Source organism: Saimiri boliviensis, chromosome 15 (genome assembly GCF_048565385.1).
Source record: "Saimiri boliviensis isolate mSaiBol1 chromosome 15, mSaiBol1.pri, whole genome shotgun sequence".
Lineage (NCBI taxonomy): Eukaryota > Metazoa > Chordata > Mammalia > Primates > Cebidae > Saimiri > Saimiri boliviensis.
Genome location: NC_133463.1, coordinates 27,420,893 through 27,436,600, shown reverse-complemented (window position 1 = coordinate 27,436,600; position 15,708 = coordinate 27,420,893). Strand labels below are relative to the sequence as shown.

The 15,708-nt window shown below is 33.9% G+C and overlaps 1 protein-coding gene across 10 annotated transcripts in view; it reads left to right on the top strand.

Annotated features, from left to right (window-relative positions):
- VPS13B (vacuolar protein sorting 13 homolog B) overlaps positions 1–15,708 on the top strand; it is an 805,060-nt gene that overhangs the window by 408,942 nt on the left and 380,410 nt on the right. For all 10 annotated transcript variants that reach the window (XM_074386816.1, XM_074386811.1, XM_074386814.1 and 7 more), the window contains one exon: positions 13,409–13,612. In XM_074386816.1, the coding sequence (XP_074242917.1) occupies positions 13,409–13,612 (204 nt within the window). The remainder of the gene's footprint in view (positions 1–13,408; positions 13,613–15,708) is intronic.

Sequence of the window (15,708 nt, the reverse complement as noted above, 5' to 3'; positions counted from 1 at the left end):
ACCTGGGTTTGCACAAATAGTTGCATGCAATTTATCACTTGTTTCTTTACCCTCAAATAGACTATGCTATATTTTCTACATAGATTGTCAAAGCTGAATACTACAGTTATATTTTAAAATAATCATTTTTAGGATATTATTGCATATTCTAGGTCAATATTGACAAATCCATATTTATCTTAGCATTAATTGTTTTAAGCCACTGTTTAAATAGTGTGTTTTTAAGTAGATTCAAGTTAGTTGAGCTGCTTGGCACACACCTTTAGTCCCAGCTACTCAGGAGTCTGAGGCAGGAGGATCACTTGAGCCCAGAAGTTAGAGGCTGTAGTGTGCTATGGTTGCACCTGGGAATAACCACTGCACTCCAGCCTGGGCAGTAGAGCAAGACTCTGTCTCTTAAAATTTTTTGTTTTGTTTTAATTCACTTTTTATGGAACAGAATTAAATACAAATATTAAATGTTTTACACTTTACTGTCACATGACAATTAACTGTATTTTTATTTGTGTGCTTCCCTACTCCATTTCCTCCCCTGTTTCAAGTGATACTTCTCCTTGAATCAGCTTGCATTCCTTATTTTATAGAGCCTCTTTATTGAAACCATCCTCATCCTTCTTTTCTTCCTGCCTTTCTCTCTTTACTATATACTATACTGCTTGATTTAACTTTTATGTGTATTTGTATACTTTGAAAAGATTAGACCTAATAATCGGTAAGAGCCATATTATAAAAATGCATATAATTAGAATTATGACAAGGCAGCTGTATTAAAAGAACACTATATAAAAACTTAAAAACTCATCCTCCATTATAATAAAAGTTTCTTCTTCTTCTTTTTCTTCTTCTTCCTCTTCCTCTTCCTCTTCTTCTTCCTCCTCCTCCTCCTCTTCCTCCTCCTCCTCCTTCTTCTCCTTCTTCCTTCTTCCTTCTTCTTTCTTCTTTCTTCTTTCTTTTTTTTTTTTTTCCAGAGACAGGGTCTTACTTGGTTCCCTAGGCTGAAGTGCAATAATACAATCATAGCTCATGCAACCTCAAACTCCTAGGTTCAAGCAGTCATCCCATCTGAATCTCCTAAGTAGCTGGGACTATATGCACGTGCCACCATGACTAGCTAATTTATTTCATTTTTATTTTTTGTAGGGACAGGGTCTTGCTTTGTTGTCTGGGGTGATCTTGAACTCCTGGCTTCAAGTGGTCATTCTGCCTCAGCCTCTCAAAGTGCCGGGATTACATGGTGTGAGAACCATGCCATGAAGGTCATTTCTTTTAGAATCAGTAGTGAATACTTTTGAGTGCTACTAAATATTTCAGTTTAAAGGCCATTTGCCTTTCTATTATAACCCATAGTGATATAGAAGAAAATAATTATGAAATGGCTTACCTTATTTGAGATTACTCTTGGACTGCTTCTGCTAATGGTTGCTTTAAAATGTTTCTAAAAGGAAGGCAAACTGTTAAGGGTTGAATTGTGTCCCTGCAAAAATATATGTTGAAGTTCTGACCTTGTGTATCTCAGAATATAACATTATTTGGTAATAGGCTTGTTACAGAAGTAAGTTAAAATGAGGTCATTAGGGCGACCTACTGTGACTGGTATCCTTATAAAATAGAAAAATTTAGACATAGACACATACAAAGGGATGATGATGTAAAGACACACAGGGAGATTGCCATGTGAACATGGAAGCAAAGATTGAACTATTGGAGCTGTAAGCCAAGGAACACCCAAGATGACTGGTTCTCACCAGAAGAGCTAGACAGAGAGCCAGGGAAGGATGGTACTCAGAATTTCAGAGGGTGCATGGCCCTACCGATGCCTTGATTTTGGATTGTAGCCTCCAAGACCTTTGAGACAATATGTTTCTGTTGTTTTAAGCCACCCAGTTTATGGTACTCTATTATGGCAGCTCTGCCAAAATAGAATGTAGAGGAACAGATTCAACTTCTTTAGACCCTTTATCAAAGCAGTTATTAAAAAGGAAAACCCTTAGCATGGCGGTATAAGCTTTATCAGCCTGGCAGTATAAGCTTTATCAGCCTATCTTTCCCACTGATTATTCCTGTACACTCTGGGAAAAATTCAAAAATTAACAGTTGACTACTCCCACATAATTGCATGTTCTCAACTTATTTTAAAATAATTACATTACAAAAATGACTTTAAGGCGGCTATTAGAAATTTTTATGAGTTGTAAAGGAAAGCACACTGAATGAAAAGGTAATAATTCTCAGCTGAGGAATAAAAAGTATAAAAATAATCAAATAGAATTTTAGAACTAAAATATACAATATCTGAAGGAAGAAAACCATATTGTGTGGGCTTAAAGGTAGGTAGCCTGGAGATTATAGAAGAGTTGCTAAACTTGAACACAGATTAGTAGAAATTACTGAATTTGAAAAAGAAAGGAAAAAAGTTATTTTTAAAAAATGAACAGAGCTTTAATGGCTATACAACAGAAAGGTCTAATATTGTGTACTACTTGGAGTTTCAGAAGGAGAGGAGAAAAAGATTGGGATTTAGAAAAAGAAGAGATAATTACAGAAAAAATTGCCAATTTGGGGGAAGCAACAGTCTTTGACATATCCAAGAAGTTCACCTTATCCCAAACAGGATAAACCCAAAGTAACACACATTTGGACACATTGTGATTAAATTATTGAAAACCAAAAATAAATATTTTAAATTTTTGAAAGCAGTTGCAGGAAAAGACACATTCCATATAAGCAAACAATGATTTGAATGAGAGTGGATTTTCATTAAAAACCACATGAGAAAGAAGCCATTAGAACAATATTTTGAAAGTTCCAACATAAAAACTGTTAACCTAGTGAAGATACCCCATAGAAATGTAAGAGAAATAAACTCATTTTTAGATGAAGGAAAACTAAGCAAGTTTGTCACCAGCTGCTCTGTTCTACAAGAAATGCTAAAGGAAATTCTTCAGGATAAAGGAAAATGATACTGGATGAAAAATTAGATCTTCAAGAATGAAGGAAAACCAGCAGAAAGGGTAAATGGCTGAGTAAATAATTTTGAGAAAAACCATTTTAAAAATATGTGTGACTGTTGAAAGCAACAAGCACAAAATTGTCTGCTGGATTTTTCAGTGTATGTAGATGGAATATACAAGACAACTATAACATTAAGGCTAGAGGAAGATGGAGTAAAAGGATCTATGGTTGCCAAATTACTATATCTCATATGAAGTGGTACAATATAAACTCTTAAGCAGACTGAAAGTTTTGGTGTGTGTGTTACACTCTCTTAAGACAACTAATAAAAAAAAATGCAAAAATACGAAAGGATAGAGCCAAAAATCCAATAGAGGAATTAAAATTAAATACTAAAAAAGATTCAAAGAAGCCAAAAAAGTTGGGAAAAAGTAACAAAGGAACAAAAAATAAATGTTAAAACAGTACAAAATATAAAATAGAGCTAAGCCAACTGTATTAATGATTATATGAAATATTTATGGTCTTAACTAGGAATCTGCAAACTAATGCCCATAGGCCCAATTTGGCTATACTCATTTACATATTGTCTATGATTTCTGCCATGCCACAACTACAGAACTGAGTAACAGTAATAGAACAGTATGGACTACAAAGCCTAGGATATTTACTCTCTAGCCCTTTACAGAGAAAGTTTACAAATTATTGGTCGAGACACTTTAATTAAAAGGCAAAGATCTATGGAGTGGGAAGAAAAGCAAGATGCTAGCATATAATACCTAAGATGGTATTTTACTTCAAATATAAAGAAACAGATTATAAATAGATACATAGTAAAAGATACACCATACAGACAGCGTAAGAAGGCTGGACTTATTTTAATCTTAGATAAGATAAAAAAATAAGTGTGTTGCCATAGATAGTGACATGAAACAAAAATTAACAAAATGAAAGAAAAAAATAGACAATTCTAGAATCATAGTAAGAAATTTTTATAGCACCTCTTTCAGTGATACATAAAACAACCAGATTAAAAATAAATAATTGAAGATATGGAAGATATGAAAATACTATGAACTCAGCTTGATCTAATTGGCGCTTGTAGAACAGTATATCCAATGGCCATAGAATGTACTATTTTACAGGTATACATGGTCTCATTTTTAAGATGATCAAAATTATATGAAAGTATTATTTGACGACAGTCAAAGTTAATTCAAAATTAATAATAAAATAGCTAGAAAAACTTTAAATATGTGGACATTAAACAACATGCTTCTACATAATTTATGGAGCAAAGACAAAATTATTTGGGAAATTAGAAAATAATGAATGACAATGAAAAAAAGTGGATAAGCTAAGGCAGTGTTTAGAGGGAAATATAACTTTAAAGAAATATTAGAAGGGGAAGTAAGATCTTAATTCAGCCATTTAGGTTCAACTTTACAAAGCTAAGAAAAGAATAGGAGAAACCCAAAGTAAGTAAAAAGAAGAAAATAATAAAGATACGTGTAGAGATGAATGGAAGTTAACAAAACAGTGAGAAAGAGATAGAAAATTAAAGCCATGAACTGTTCTTTGAAAAAATCAACAAAATTGATAATTCGTTAGCTATACTGAAATAAGAGAGAGGAAGAAAAAAAATGCAAACTAATGATACCAGGAATGAAGGAGTGTTGATAACATTAAAAGCATAATAAAAGAATAATGAACAACTATGCCAACAAATGCAACAACTTAGATGAAATGGAAATTTTTATCGGAAAATAATTGTGTCAAAGTTGACACAAGAAGAAAAGAGCAAATGGGAATAGTTCTGTATCTTTTGACAAAATTGAATGTGATGTCAAAAACTTTTCCAGGGAGAAAACTTCCAATCTACATGGAAGAATTCTATCAAATATTCATGGAACAAATAACATAAAATTTTCATAAATGTTTTCCCAGAAATAAAGGGTAAAGTATCCCTGCCCAACTGGTTTTATGACCTAGAATAACTCTAATAACAAAACTTCAAAAAGGCTTTACAAAAGAAGAAAATTAGGTATTAATATCCCTCATGAAAATGATATATACATTCTTATTCAAATATTAAGAAATCAGAGATAATATCTAAAAAGCATAATACATAATGGCCAGCTAGGATTTATCTTAAAAATGCAAGTTTGGTTTAACATTCAAAAATCATTCAATAAAATTTATCATAATAACAAAGGAGAAAAATCATATAATCATCTCAATAAATCCAGGTAAGACATTTAATAGAATTCAACATGCATTCATGATGAAAAGTCTCAGCAAATTACAAGTTGGAGATAACATTCTCAAACTGATAGAGGTTATATAAGAGAAAACAATGGTAAATATCATACTTAATAGTAAAATATTGAATTGTTTCCCATAGAGATCAGGTAAAAGCTCAGGATTTCTACTTCCAACACTATTTTGTATCACATTAAGAGTTTCTAACCATTACAGTAAACCAAGAAAAAGTAATAAAAGACATAAAGGTAATAAAGAAATAAAGCTGTTTGGATATAACATATATTATAGAAAACCCAAAAGGAGTCTAACCAACTATTATTAAAACTAATAAAACTCACCAAGCCTTTATGAGACAAAATTAATGTATTAAAACCAATTGTACTAGCAGCAAACAACTAGAAAATGGAATGAAATCAATTTCACTTTTACTAACATCCAAGAAACATAAATGAATAAATCTAGCAAAAGATATCCAAGACCTCTATCCTGAAAACCATAAAGCATTGCTGAGAAAACTAAACGCCTAAAAGAAGTAGAGAGATATATCTGCTCATAGATTGGAAGACTCAAATTGTTGATGGCTTATTGATCTTGATATTGGACTTAACCAAGCTTAAAAACTATTTTTTGAAGGACACATTGAGATAGCAGAAAGCCAGACATTTGGAGAAGGTATTTACAAGACATTTTTCAAACAGTGAATGTTATCCAAAATATTTAAAAATCCTCTCCTCCCCTGCCCTCCCCTCCCTTCCCTTCTCCACTCCCCTCCCTATCATGTAGTGATGCGATCTGGGCTCACTGCAACTTTCTTCTCATGGGTTCAAGTGGTTCTCCTGCTTCAGCCTCCTGAGTAGCTGGGATTACAGGTGTGCACCACCATGCCAAGCTAATTTTTGTATTTTTGTAGAGATGGGGTTTCACCATGTACCAGGCTGGTCTTGAACTCCCGACCTCAAGCAGTTTGCCAGCCTCAGCCTCCCAAAGTGCTGGGATTACAGGTGTGAGCAACCATGCTGAGACTAAAAATTAGTTTCACTCAGTAACATGACGAACAGTAGATGATAAACATAAAGACATAATGGAGAAAAGACTTCAACAGATACTTCACAAAGTATTTAAATAGTCAATAAGCATATGAAAATATGCCCAATATCATTATTAGGGTAAAAACATGAAGAAATAGAACTACACACCTATTAGATTGGCTAAAATAAATGATAGACTCGATATGTGGACCAACTGTAACTCATCATACACTGCTTGTGAGAATGTAAAAGTGATGTAACAGCATTGGAAACCCCTTGGCAATTTCTGAAAAAGTTCAGCACACACCATACAACCCAGCCATTCCTCCCTGAGTATTTCCTCTGAGAAACAAAAACATATGTCCACAAAAAGTCTTTTACAGAGATGTATATAGCAGCTTTATTTGTATAGCCCCAAACTGGACACAACTCACAAGTTTATTATTAGGAGAATTAGTGAAAAAATTATGGCCTACTCATATCAAAGTAATACTAGTCAGTCATTAAAGGGCTGAATTACTGATAAAATGCAAAATCATTGATGAATCTTGGGATCATTATGCTGACTGAAAAAACCCAGGTGGAAAAAGAGTACTTACTGTATAATTCTATTTACACAAAATGTTAAAATATGCAGATTACTATTAATATATAGTGATAGAAAGTAGGTTACGTGTTACCTGGAAGTAGGACAGGAAGAGAGAAGGAATAGGGGGTGATAGGAAGAGGACACATTACAAAGGGATATGCAGAGTTTTTGGAAGATAGAGAAGTATTGTTTTTCTGCCGGGCGCAGTGGCTCACGCCTGTAATCCCAGCACTTTGGGAGGCCGAGGCGGGTGGATCACGAGGTCAAGAGATCTAGACCATCCTGGTCAACATGGTGAAACCCCGTCTCTACTAAAAATACAAAAAATTAGCTGGGCATGGTGGCACGTGCCTGTAATCCCAGCTACTCAGGAGGCTGAGGCAGGAGAATTGCCTGAACCCAGGAGGCGGAGGTTGTGGTGAGCCGAGATCACGCCATTGCACTCCAGCCTGGGTAACAAGCGAAACTCCGTCTCAAAAAAAAAAAAAAAAAAAGTAGTATTGTTTTTCTAAAGTCATAGTTAATATTTAGTAGTAGCTCAGTCTCTATTAAGCTACATGTAATTGTCCCCTGCTACTTGGGAGTTATCTACCAAAGTTCTTATAACTTAGGAAAGATTATTGTAGCTGTGAGAGGATAGTCCTACTCCACATGTTCTGGTTATCCATAGCTATCCTAGCTAACACAAAATAATTCTTAGATTCCATTATTATTTATATTTTTAAAATTTTTCTTTACTTTGAGATACTTAATAGTTTTGTGATTGTTATGGGGTTAGTAAATGTAATACTCTGGCTCAAAACTAGAGTACTGGGTGTATTCTCTAGCCATCCACGTTGTTTGGAGCTAAGCTTAGATTTTGTTGTTGTTTAAATATAAACCAGCTCTAAGCAAAGTCATCAGCTGGATGGGGCCTGTATTTGGCTTTGTATTTCCCTCCTACGTCTGTTTCTTCCCTGTTGTTCTTTCTTCAGTTACCAGGCTTCCAGGGCCAGAGCCTTCCAGAGGCTCCCAGTGCCTCCTTTCTTCTGTTCTTCAGATACCAAAAACTTTTTTTGAAGAATTATTACAAGCCTGAATGAACCTTATGCACTGAGAGTTCATTTTTACTCAAAGTGTAATAATTCTTATATCTTTATGCAATTCTACTTTATCTTCTCAGTAAATCCTCATAAACAAAATTGTGCTAAATTGTCACTACCTGGTATAACCAAAGTTGATCACAAGGTTGTTGGGAAGTCTGATATATTTATGAAAATATTTTGTAAACACTGAAATGTTATATGAATATCATTTTGGATTCTTTCAAAATTCCAAAGGATGGCTTGATATTTTTGCCATATGCAGTAAGCAAATACTATTGAGTACTCTGTGTAAGGCAGACATAAAGTAAACAAAGATGAATGAAACAAACATACAAAGAACATCATATCTACATACCTCATAATCCAGCTGTTGAAAGCCACAAGTAAAGAACAAATCTTGAATATATCACAAGAAAATACATGTATGATACCTTACATTCAAGGGAACCAAGATTTGATTAACAGCTTACTTCTCATAAGCAACCGTGAAGGCCAGAAGAATAGCATGTTTAAATTATGAAAATTTAAAAAAACTTCTTAATTTAGAAGTTCTTAAGCAAATTAACTTTTATAAATGAAAACTAAAGAAAGACATTTTCAAGACAATGATCTATCACCAGTAGGAACTGCATGCAAGAAGTACTAAAGAACATTTTTACGTTCAAAGGAAATGACACCAGATGGCTGAGCATCTCTTCAAATGTTTATTGACCATTGAGTTTGCTCTTTGTGAATTCACAAATAATTTCTATTTCCCTGATTACTAATAAGATTGAACATTTTTTCAAATGTTTATTGTCCAGTGAATTTGCTCTTTTGTGATTTGTTAATTCAAATCATTTACCCAGTCTTCTATTAAATTCATTTTTCTTTGCAATTTGTAAAAGCTTTCTTTATACTCTATAAATAACAAACCCTGTAACTGTAATGCAGTTAATTTACCTTTAAACTTTTTGATGTCTTTTGCCAGAAATGTTTAATCGGTCATGGTCAAAGATACCTATATATCCATTTTTATTTTCAGGATATCCTGTCTTAAAGAGAGTCTCATGGATCCCTAAAGTGCGCAGAGATATACATATGACCATAGGATCCTAAAATTAATGACTCAGAATTTCTTTCTTGTGCTTTCTCATTAATCCGTCCATTTTTGTTATTTGTTTTTGTTTTTTAAAATATATTTGTTGTAAAGAGGAGGGCAAATCAATACTTCTTGTCCTTTTTTTTTTTTTTTGAGACGGAGTTTTCGCTCTCGTTACCCAGGCTGGAGTGCAATGGCGCGATCTCGGCTCACCGCAACCTCCGCCTCCTGGGTTCAGGCAATTCTCCTGCCTCAGCCTCCTGCGTAGCTGGGATTACAGGCACGCACCACCATGCCCAGCTAGTTTTTGTATTTTTAGTAGAGACGGGGTTTCACCATGTTGACCAGAATGGTCTCGATCTCTTGACCTCGTGATCCACCCGCCTCGGCCTCCCAAAGTGCTGGGATTACAGGCGTGAGCCACCACGCCCGGCTTCTTGTCCTTTTTATTGAACTACATTGGCTACTTTGATATCTGACAAAAACTGTGAGCCTTTTCTCAGAATGTTGTATAGATCCATTAAGTTTGCATACTGACATATACAGTCAGAAGGTTGTGACCTTTTGATTATAGCCAGTGTGTATCTTGATTACATTTTGTGAAAACAATTCCTACTTAAATATCTTTCTTTGGCTTATCCATTAGGATGACGTCAGAATTGTGATCCTTGTACACTGTTACATTTATTTTATTGCTGCCAAGATACAGAATCCTATGTAGTTAATGTATTTTAAAAATAGAGGAAGCTATGTATGTAGGGTAGGCTGAGAGATTTATTGCTGTATCAGACGTTACTGTTTACGTTAGTCCTGCAAATTTCATTGACATTCTGTGTTCTTAGATGATGTGTATATTTATCTTGGTTGAATATTTGGTAATTTCATGATTGGAAAAGATTTCTGTCATCCCTTCCCTTCATCTTAACTATGTGACCAAAGTTACCGTCTTCTCCTTCATGTCTTTAAACACCAATATCTTAGCATTGTTGGGTTTATAAGTGTGTGGAACTAGAGAAAGAACAGATTTATGCCAGTTTTCTATATATTTATTGTTTTTGTTGCTGTTATGTTGATCAGTTTTTACCAAGGCAATCAAATTTGGCATTAATGTATAAGAACACAGGCTTTGAGTTCAAATAAAACTCAATTTGTATCCTTGAACCATTCACCCATTTTAATTTCTCTGAGCTCTTGATTTTTTTTTTTTTTTTTTTTTTTTTTTTTTTTTTTTTAAGACTAGTTTCCTTTTTGTTGCCCCCAGGCTGGAGTGCAATGGCGTGATCTTGGCTCACTGCAACCTCTATCTCCTGCATTCAAGTAATTCTCCTGCCTCAGCCTCCCAAGTAGCTGGGATTATAGGTACCTACCACCATTCCTGGCTAATTTTTTTAAATTATTATTTTTAGTAGAGATGGGGTTTCACCATGTTGGCCAGGCTCTTCTCCAACTCCTGTCCTCAGGTGATCCACCCATGTTGGTATCCCAAAGTGCTAGGATTACAGGCATGAGCCACCACGCCCAGCCTGAGTTCATGATTTTTGTTTTATCTTTTAAACAAAATTAAACTGGACAAGTGTAATGTTTTATATGAAAAATTGTTTTTATGTTAACAAATGTTTTGAAACTGACTTTTAATGATTAGTAACAATCTACATACCAAATGAAATAGTTTTTATAAGTTTGTATTAACTTAGAGCTCTCTTCATTGTTCAACACAGATCACTAAATTGGTTGGTGAAATTCCGTTTCTCCTTGATTTCCATTGACATTGTATATCCATGGTTTTTCTTCTCCCTCTCTACCTTTTGTGATTCTGTTCTGACACTATCTCCTGATACTCTGTAAAATGGGTCCTTCCTCTCTAGCCACCTACATACTCTTCATGAGCCCTCTAGCTTGTCTTGATCATCCCCTGCACTTGGCTTTTGTTCATTCCATACTTCTCAGTAGAATGACTCTTTGTACTCACCTAAATCTTGTCTCTCCTTTAGAAATATATCTTCCTGAGGCTTTTCTTAGCCTCTCCAGTGAAATTGAGTCTCCTTTCTGAACAGCTATAAGTGAAAAAATGTATGTGAAAAGATTTTTTAAAATAATGTTACATTTTTATACTCAGTCAGCATTCAATACACAAGACATTGTTGATATTCAGTCACCTTTATACAGAACTCACATAAAGCCACTTTAGATGGTGTTTACTTTTTTAGAGATTTTTGAAAAATGCTTTTTGAGGTATACTTAAAATACAATAAACTGCATGTTTAAATTATCTAATTTGTTAAGATTTGGCATACATACATGAAACTACACCCACAATCTAACATCTTCAAAAGTTTAGGTTCTTATGCAGTCCTCCTTCCCATTTCTGTCCATCACAGATACAATTGATTCTGTCATTATAGACTAATTTTTGTTTTCTAGGATTCTCTGTAAATTGAATCATACCATGGTTTTCTTAGCCTAGCTTCTTTCATTCTCCATAATTATTTTGAGATTAATTTACATTGTGGCTTGCATCAATAGTTTATTTCTTTTTATGGCTAAACAGCATCCTGTCATATGAATGTACTTTAATTTGTTCAGTACCTGTCAATGTACATTTGGGATTTTTTTCCGATTTTTGCCTGTTACAAATAATACTGCCATGAACATTTGTGTACACATCTCTGTTTGGACAATAGGCTTCGTTTTTCTTGGGAAACTATTTAGGAGTGGAATGGCTGGATCGTATATGGTAGGTACATACCTTTTTCAAAAACTGTCAAATCATGTTCTAAATTTTACATTCCTATCAGCAGAAAATGAGAGTTATTAGTTGCTCTGCATCCTTGCTAATACTTGATACAGTTAGGCTTTTTAATTTTAGACACTCTAAAGATGGGAGGTGGTAATTCATTGTGACTTTACTTGGCACAGTATTTTAGCACAACTTGAGATAAAAGTTGAATATTTATCCTAGATTGTTTTGCCTTATTTCTTTAACTCTCTGAATTTGAAAAGTCTGAATTTTATTAACAACTTTCTTCTTTGAAAATAAAAATACGTTTAAAGTGTATGTCATGGTTTGCATGGCAATGAGTACATACAATGTACTCCTTGCCATTCAGGCACAGTATTTTAATGGTAATACTTAAAGGAATCAGAAGTAGTGACTATAAAAGCAGCATGATTTGTTTTAAATAAATAAGCTTTATGTCCTTAGAAATATTTAGAACCTGTTTTGGCTTTTTGTTGTTGTTGTCTGTGCTTTCTTTATTTATCAGTTCTAATTATTTAAGAAAAAGCACAATAATCTTCTCAAAAATTGGTTTGCAACGAAGTTGTTTATAGAGAGAAACATCCATAATTATGAAGGACAAAAGGATTTGAACAAATATTTTTCCAAGAACTTTTAAATAAGATTTTTAGCTATTAGATTACTTTTAAACAAAAATAGCTATAACCTGAGATTTGAAACTTCGTTACACAAAAACCAGTAGAAAATTGTACACTCAAGTGCTGTTTTATATCAAATGAGGATGGATTGACAATGGTGTTTTATGCATCTGTTCTGCCCACATAAGAAGCCAGCTTCATCATCTGGATGTGTCCTGGGGCTGAAACTTTTTATAAATATGAGAATTTCACTTTTTTTTAATGGCAAGCAGAATATGGTATCCAGCTGTGGATTTGCTTATATATTGTATTTGCATTTTTTTTCCCTGGGCTTTTTTTTATACAGTATATGGCACTACATTGTCATACAAATTTCATGATTAATGCTTATTTATGAAACCTTGTGTAAATATCTTAGGACTCAGTCAAACAATGTGCAAGTTAAACAGTTTTTTCTCTGAATATTGGAATGACCTCTCCTTTGGGAATAGTAGGTTGGATATGTTCTTTATCTGTAGAAAAATCTCATATGTAACATTTGCCTCTTACTATTTGATATTATATCATTCTTTTTCAATTTGTTTAGTTGGACAAGAAATCCAGTTTTAGATTTATTCCTGGGAAACACAGAGAAAATTTAGATGTGGAAATTATTTAGAAACAAGGATGGTAGTTATTTTATATTACACTGAATAATTACATTTACTAGGATGTCTTTGTTTTTTGATTCTGTCCTGTGCTTGAGAGCATTTGTATGTGTTCCATTATTCATATATTGAAATAAATCTACTGTTTGCTAATAAGCTGTGCTTAGATTACTGTGGTTTTAATCCACAAAAATGCTAGGTTGATTATTAAATATAACAGTGTAAGAGGCAAATTTCAAGTATAAGTTAATAATGATCAGTGATGCATTGGTAAAGTTTTGTTTTGCAAATCTTCTCTGGGTTAATTTTCTCATATTGGTATTTTAGTGGATTGAAACTGGAAGTTGAAAGACTTATTTTCTGTTCTCTTTTTCTTATGCTCTCAGGTCCAGCTCTTCTGTGAACTAACTGATACCATGAATAAGGTCTGGAATAAGATTCATAAGAGAGGCAATCTTAACCTATCTTCAGGCTCTCCAGAGACCATGGCAGGGCCTATTCCTACTTCTCCAGTTAGAAGCAGTATAGGCACAGCTCCTCCAGATACCAGCACATATAGCCCATCTGCTGACATTGGGACTACTACTGAGGTAAGTGTTTTTGAAACTCCTGTTACAAAATGACGGCTAATATATAACATGATTTCCAGATCATAGTTTGAAATGAAGATAACCTCACCACTGTGAAAACTGATAGATTCTGAAGGTTTAAGAGGAGCTGTGGGAGCAGCGTGTATTTCTTTCAGGTCTGAAAAAAATTTTTTAGTCACTTTCAATAGGTTATGGTACCCCATAGAAGGACTAGTAGGTTGGATGTGTTCTTTATCTGTAGAAAAGTCTTGAACATTTATCCTAGGACAATGCAGGCTCTGTGAAATGGTAAAAACTGAGACACAGTAAAGGTATGTTTCCTCAGAAGTATGGAAATGTAGAAGCTGAATGAAAAAGAGGTTTATGCTCCCCTTTTCTCTACCTCTGTCCCTCTACACCTTTTTTGAACCAGGTGACTATTATTATCTAGTCACCTGGTTTAGATTAGTGGTTTTCAACCCTGTCAGACCCAGTGCCCTCTCCTTCCTCCTCCCAATCATAAAAGCTTTTCTTTTTATTTTTAACATCCTAACCTAGCATGCCACTACCTCTTTTGTATAAGAAATATTTTTATAATGCCTCTTTTACTATCCTGAGTTGAAAATAAAAATATAACCAGAAATGAAAACAAAAAATAATGTAACTTACATATACATATAATTTCAAAAATATGTAATATCTTATACAAACTATAAAGCATAAATAAAAGGAAAGTAATTTAAGATACAGTAATATGTACTTCAATATATAAATGCCTCGCTTAGCATGACTACATTAGAAGACATAATAGATTGTCAGATACATAAAATTGATGTGAATATGATGGCTGCAAATAGACTTGTGCAGATCTTTGTTTAATACCACAAGTGGTACTGCTATTGGTGACGTAATTTTCTAAAATATAGGGACAAACTCTTGGTAAAGTTTCAAACAAAACATAGTTCAGTCTTTCATTATAGTGTTGAATTTTGGAACTTTTAGTGTATATTAAAATCATGCAAAAATGAAAAGAAGTTTAGATTTAACATTTTATAAATAGGATTTTCACCTATGTGTATATATGTGAGACAGTCTTCATTTTTCAGGACTGCCCTATTCTCTACAGGACTTCTTGAATCCCTAATTCCTAATCCTTAAATGCCAATAATGATACACTACTATTGAGTCAACCAAAAATACCCCATTCATTTCCAAACCATTGCTTAGAGGACAGATCTTTCCCCAACGAGAACCACTGTTCTGTAGTAGATGGAGGTAGTTTTGTTTTTGTTTCTGCATAAACACACCATTTCCTCTGGAAATAAAGCTATTGGCAAAATACAGAATGGGATAAGAATCAAAGAAAAAGGATGTTAATTTCTTTCATCTTACAAATCAGTAAAAGCAAACAAACTCAGTTAAAAGGGCAAATTTCAGCTGCTGTAAGGCTTTTAACACTTTGGAGTACATCTGTTTAACCCCTTGTACAAGGAACTGTTCTCTCTTGCCCATTTCACATCTTAAGAATCACAATAACCTAGGTGATAAGATTATTCTTTTTCTTTTTTTCTTTTTTCTTCCCAAATGAGGAAGAGGTACGTAGAATGTCTAGAAATGAGCCCATATCAAGTTAATGGGATACATCCTTTCTAGAGTAAAAGCAGTGAATTCTTTCTTGAAGATTTCCAATGTTATTAGCATACAAAATCTTTAAGAATTCCTGCAGTAGCGGAGGTTGTGGTGAGCCGAGGTCGCACCATTGCACTCCAGCCTGGGTAACAAGAGCGAAACTCCGTCTCAAAAAAAAAAAAAAGAATTCCTGCAGTAAAAAAAGCTATTTAACTTTATTGAATGAACAGTTTCCAAACTTATTTAACCAAAAGCCCATTCTTCTCAGTCTGCCTGTTAACAGTGTACAAAATATGTTTGGTGAAATCCTTTGGTAAAGTAATCAAAGTTTAATCAGTTGCTAGACAAGGATCGTACAAGTGAAACTGATAAATACAGCTAAATCTTAGAGACATTTAAGTAGTTGAAAGGAGAATGTTCCATGAAACAGTTGTTTTCTAAGTACTGTGTTTACAGGAATGTTTAGAGGAACATGACATCAATTTTGG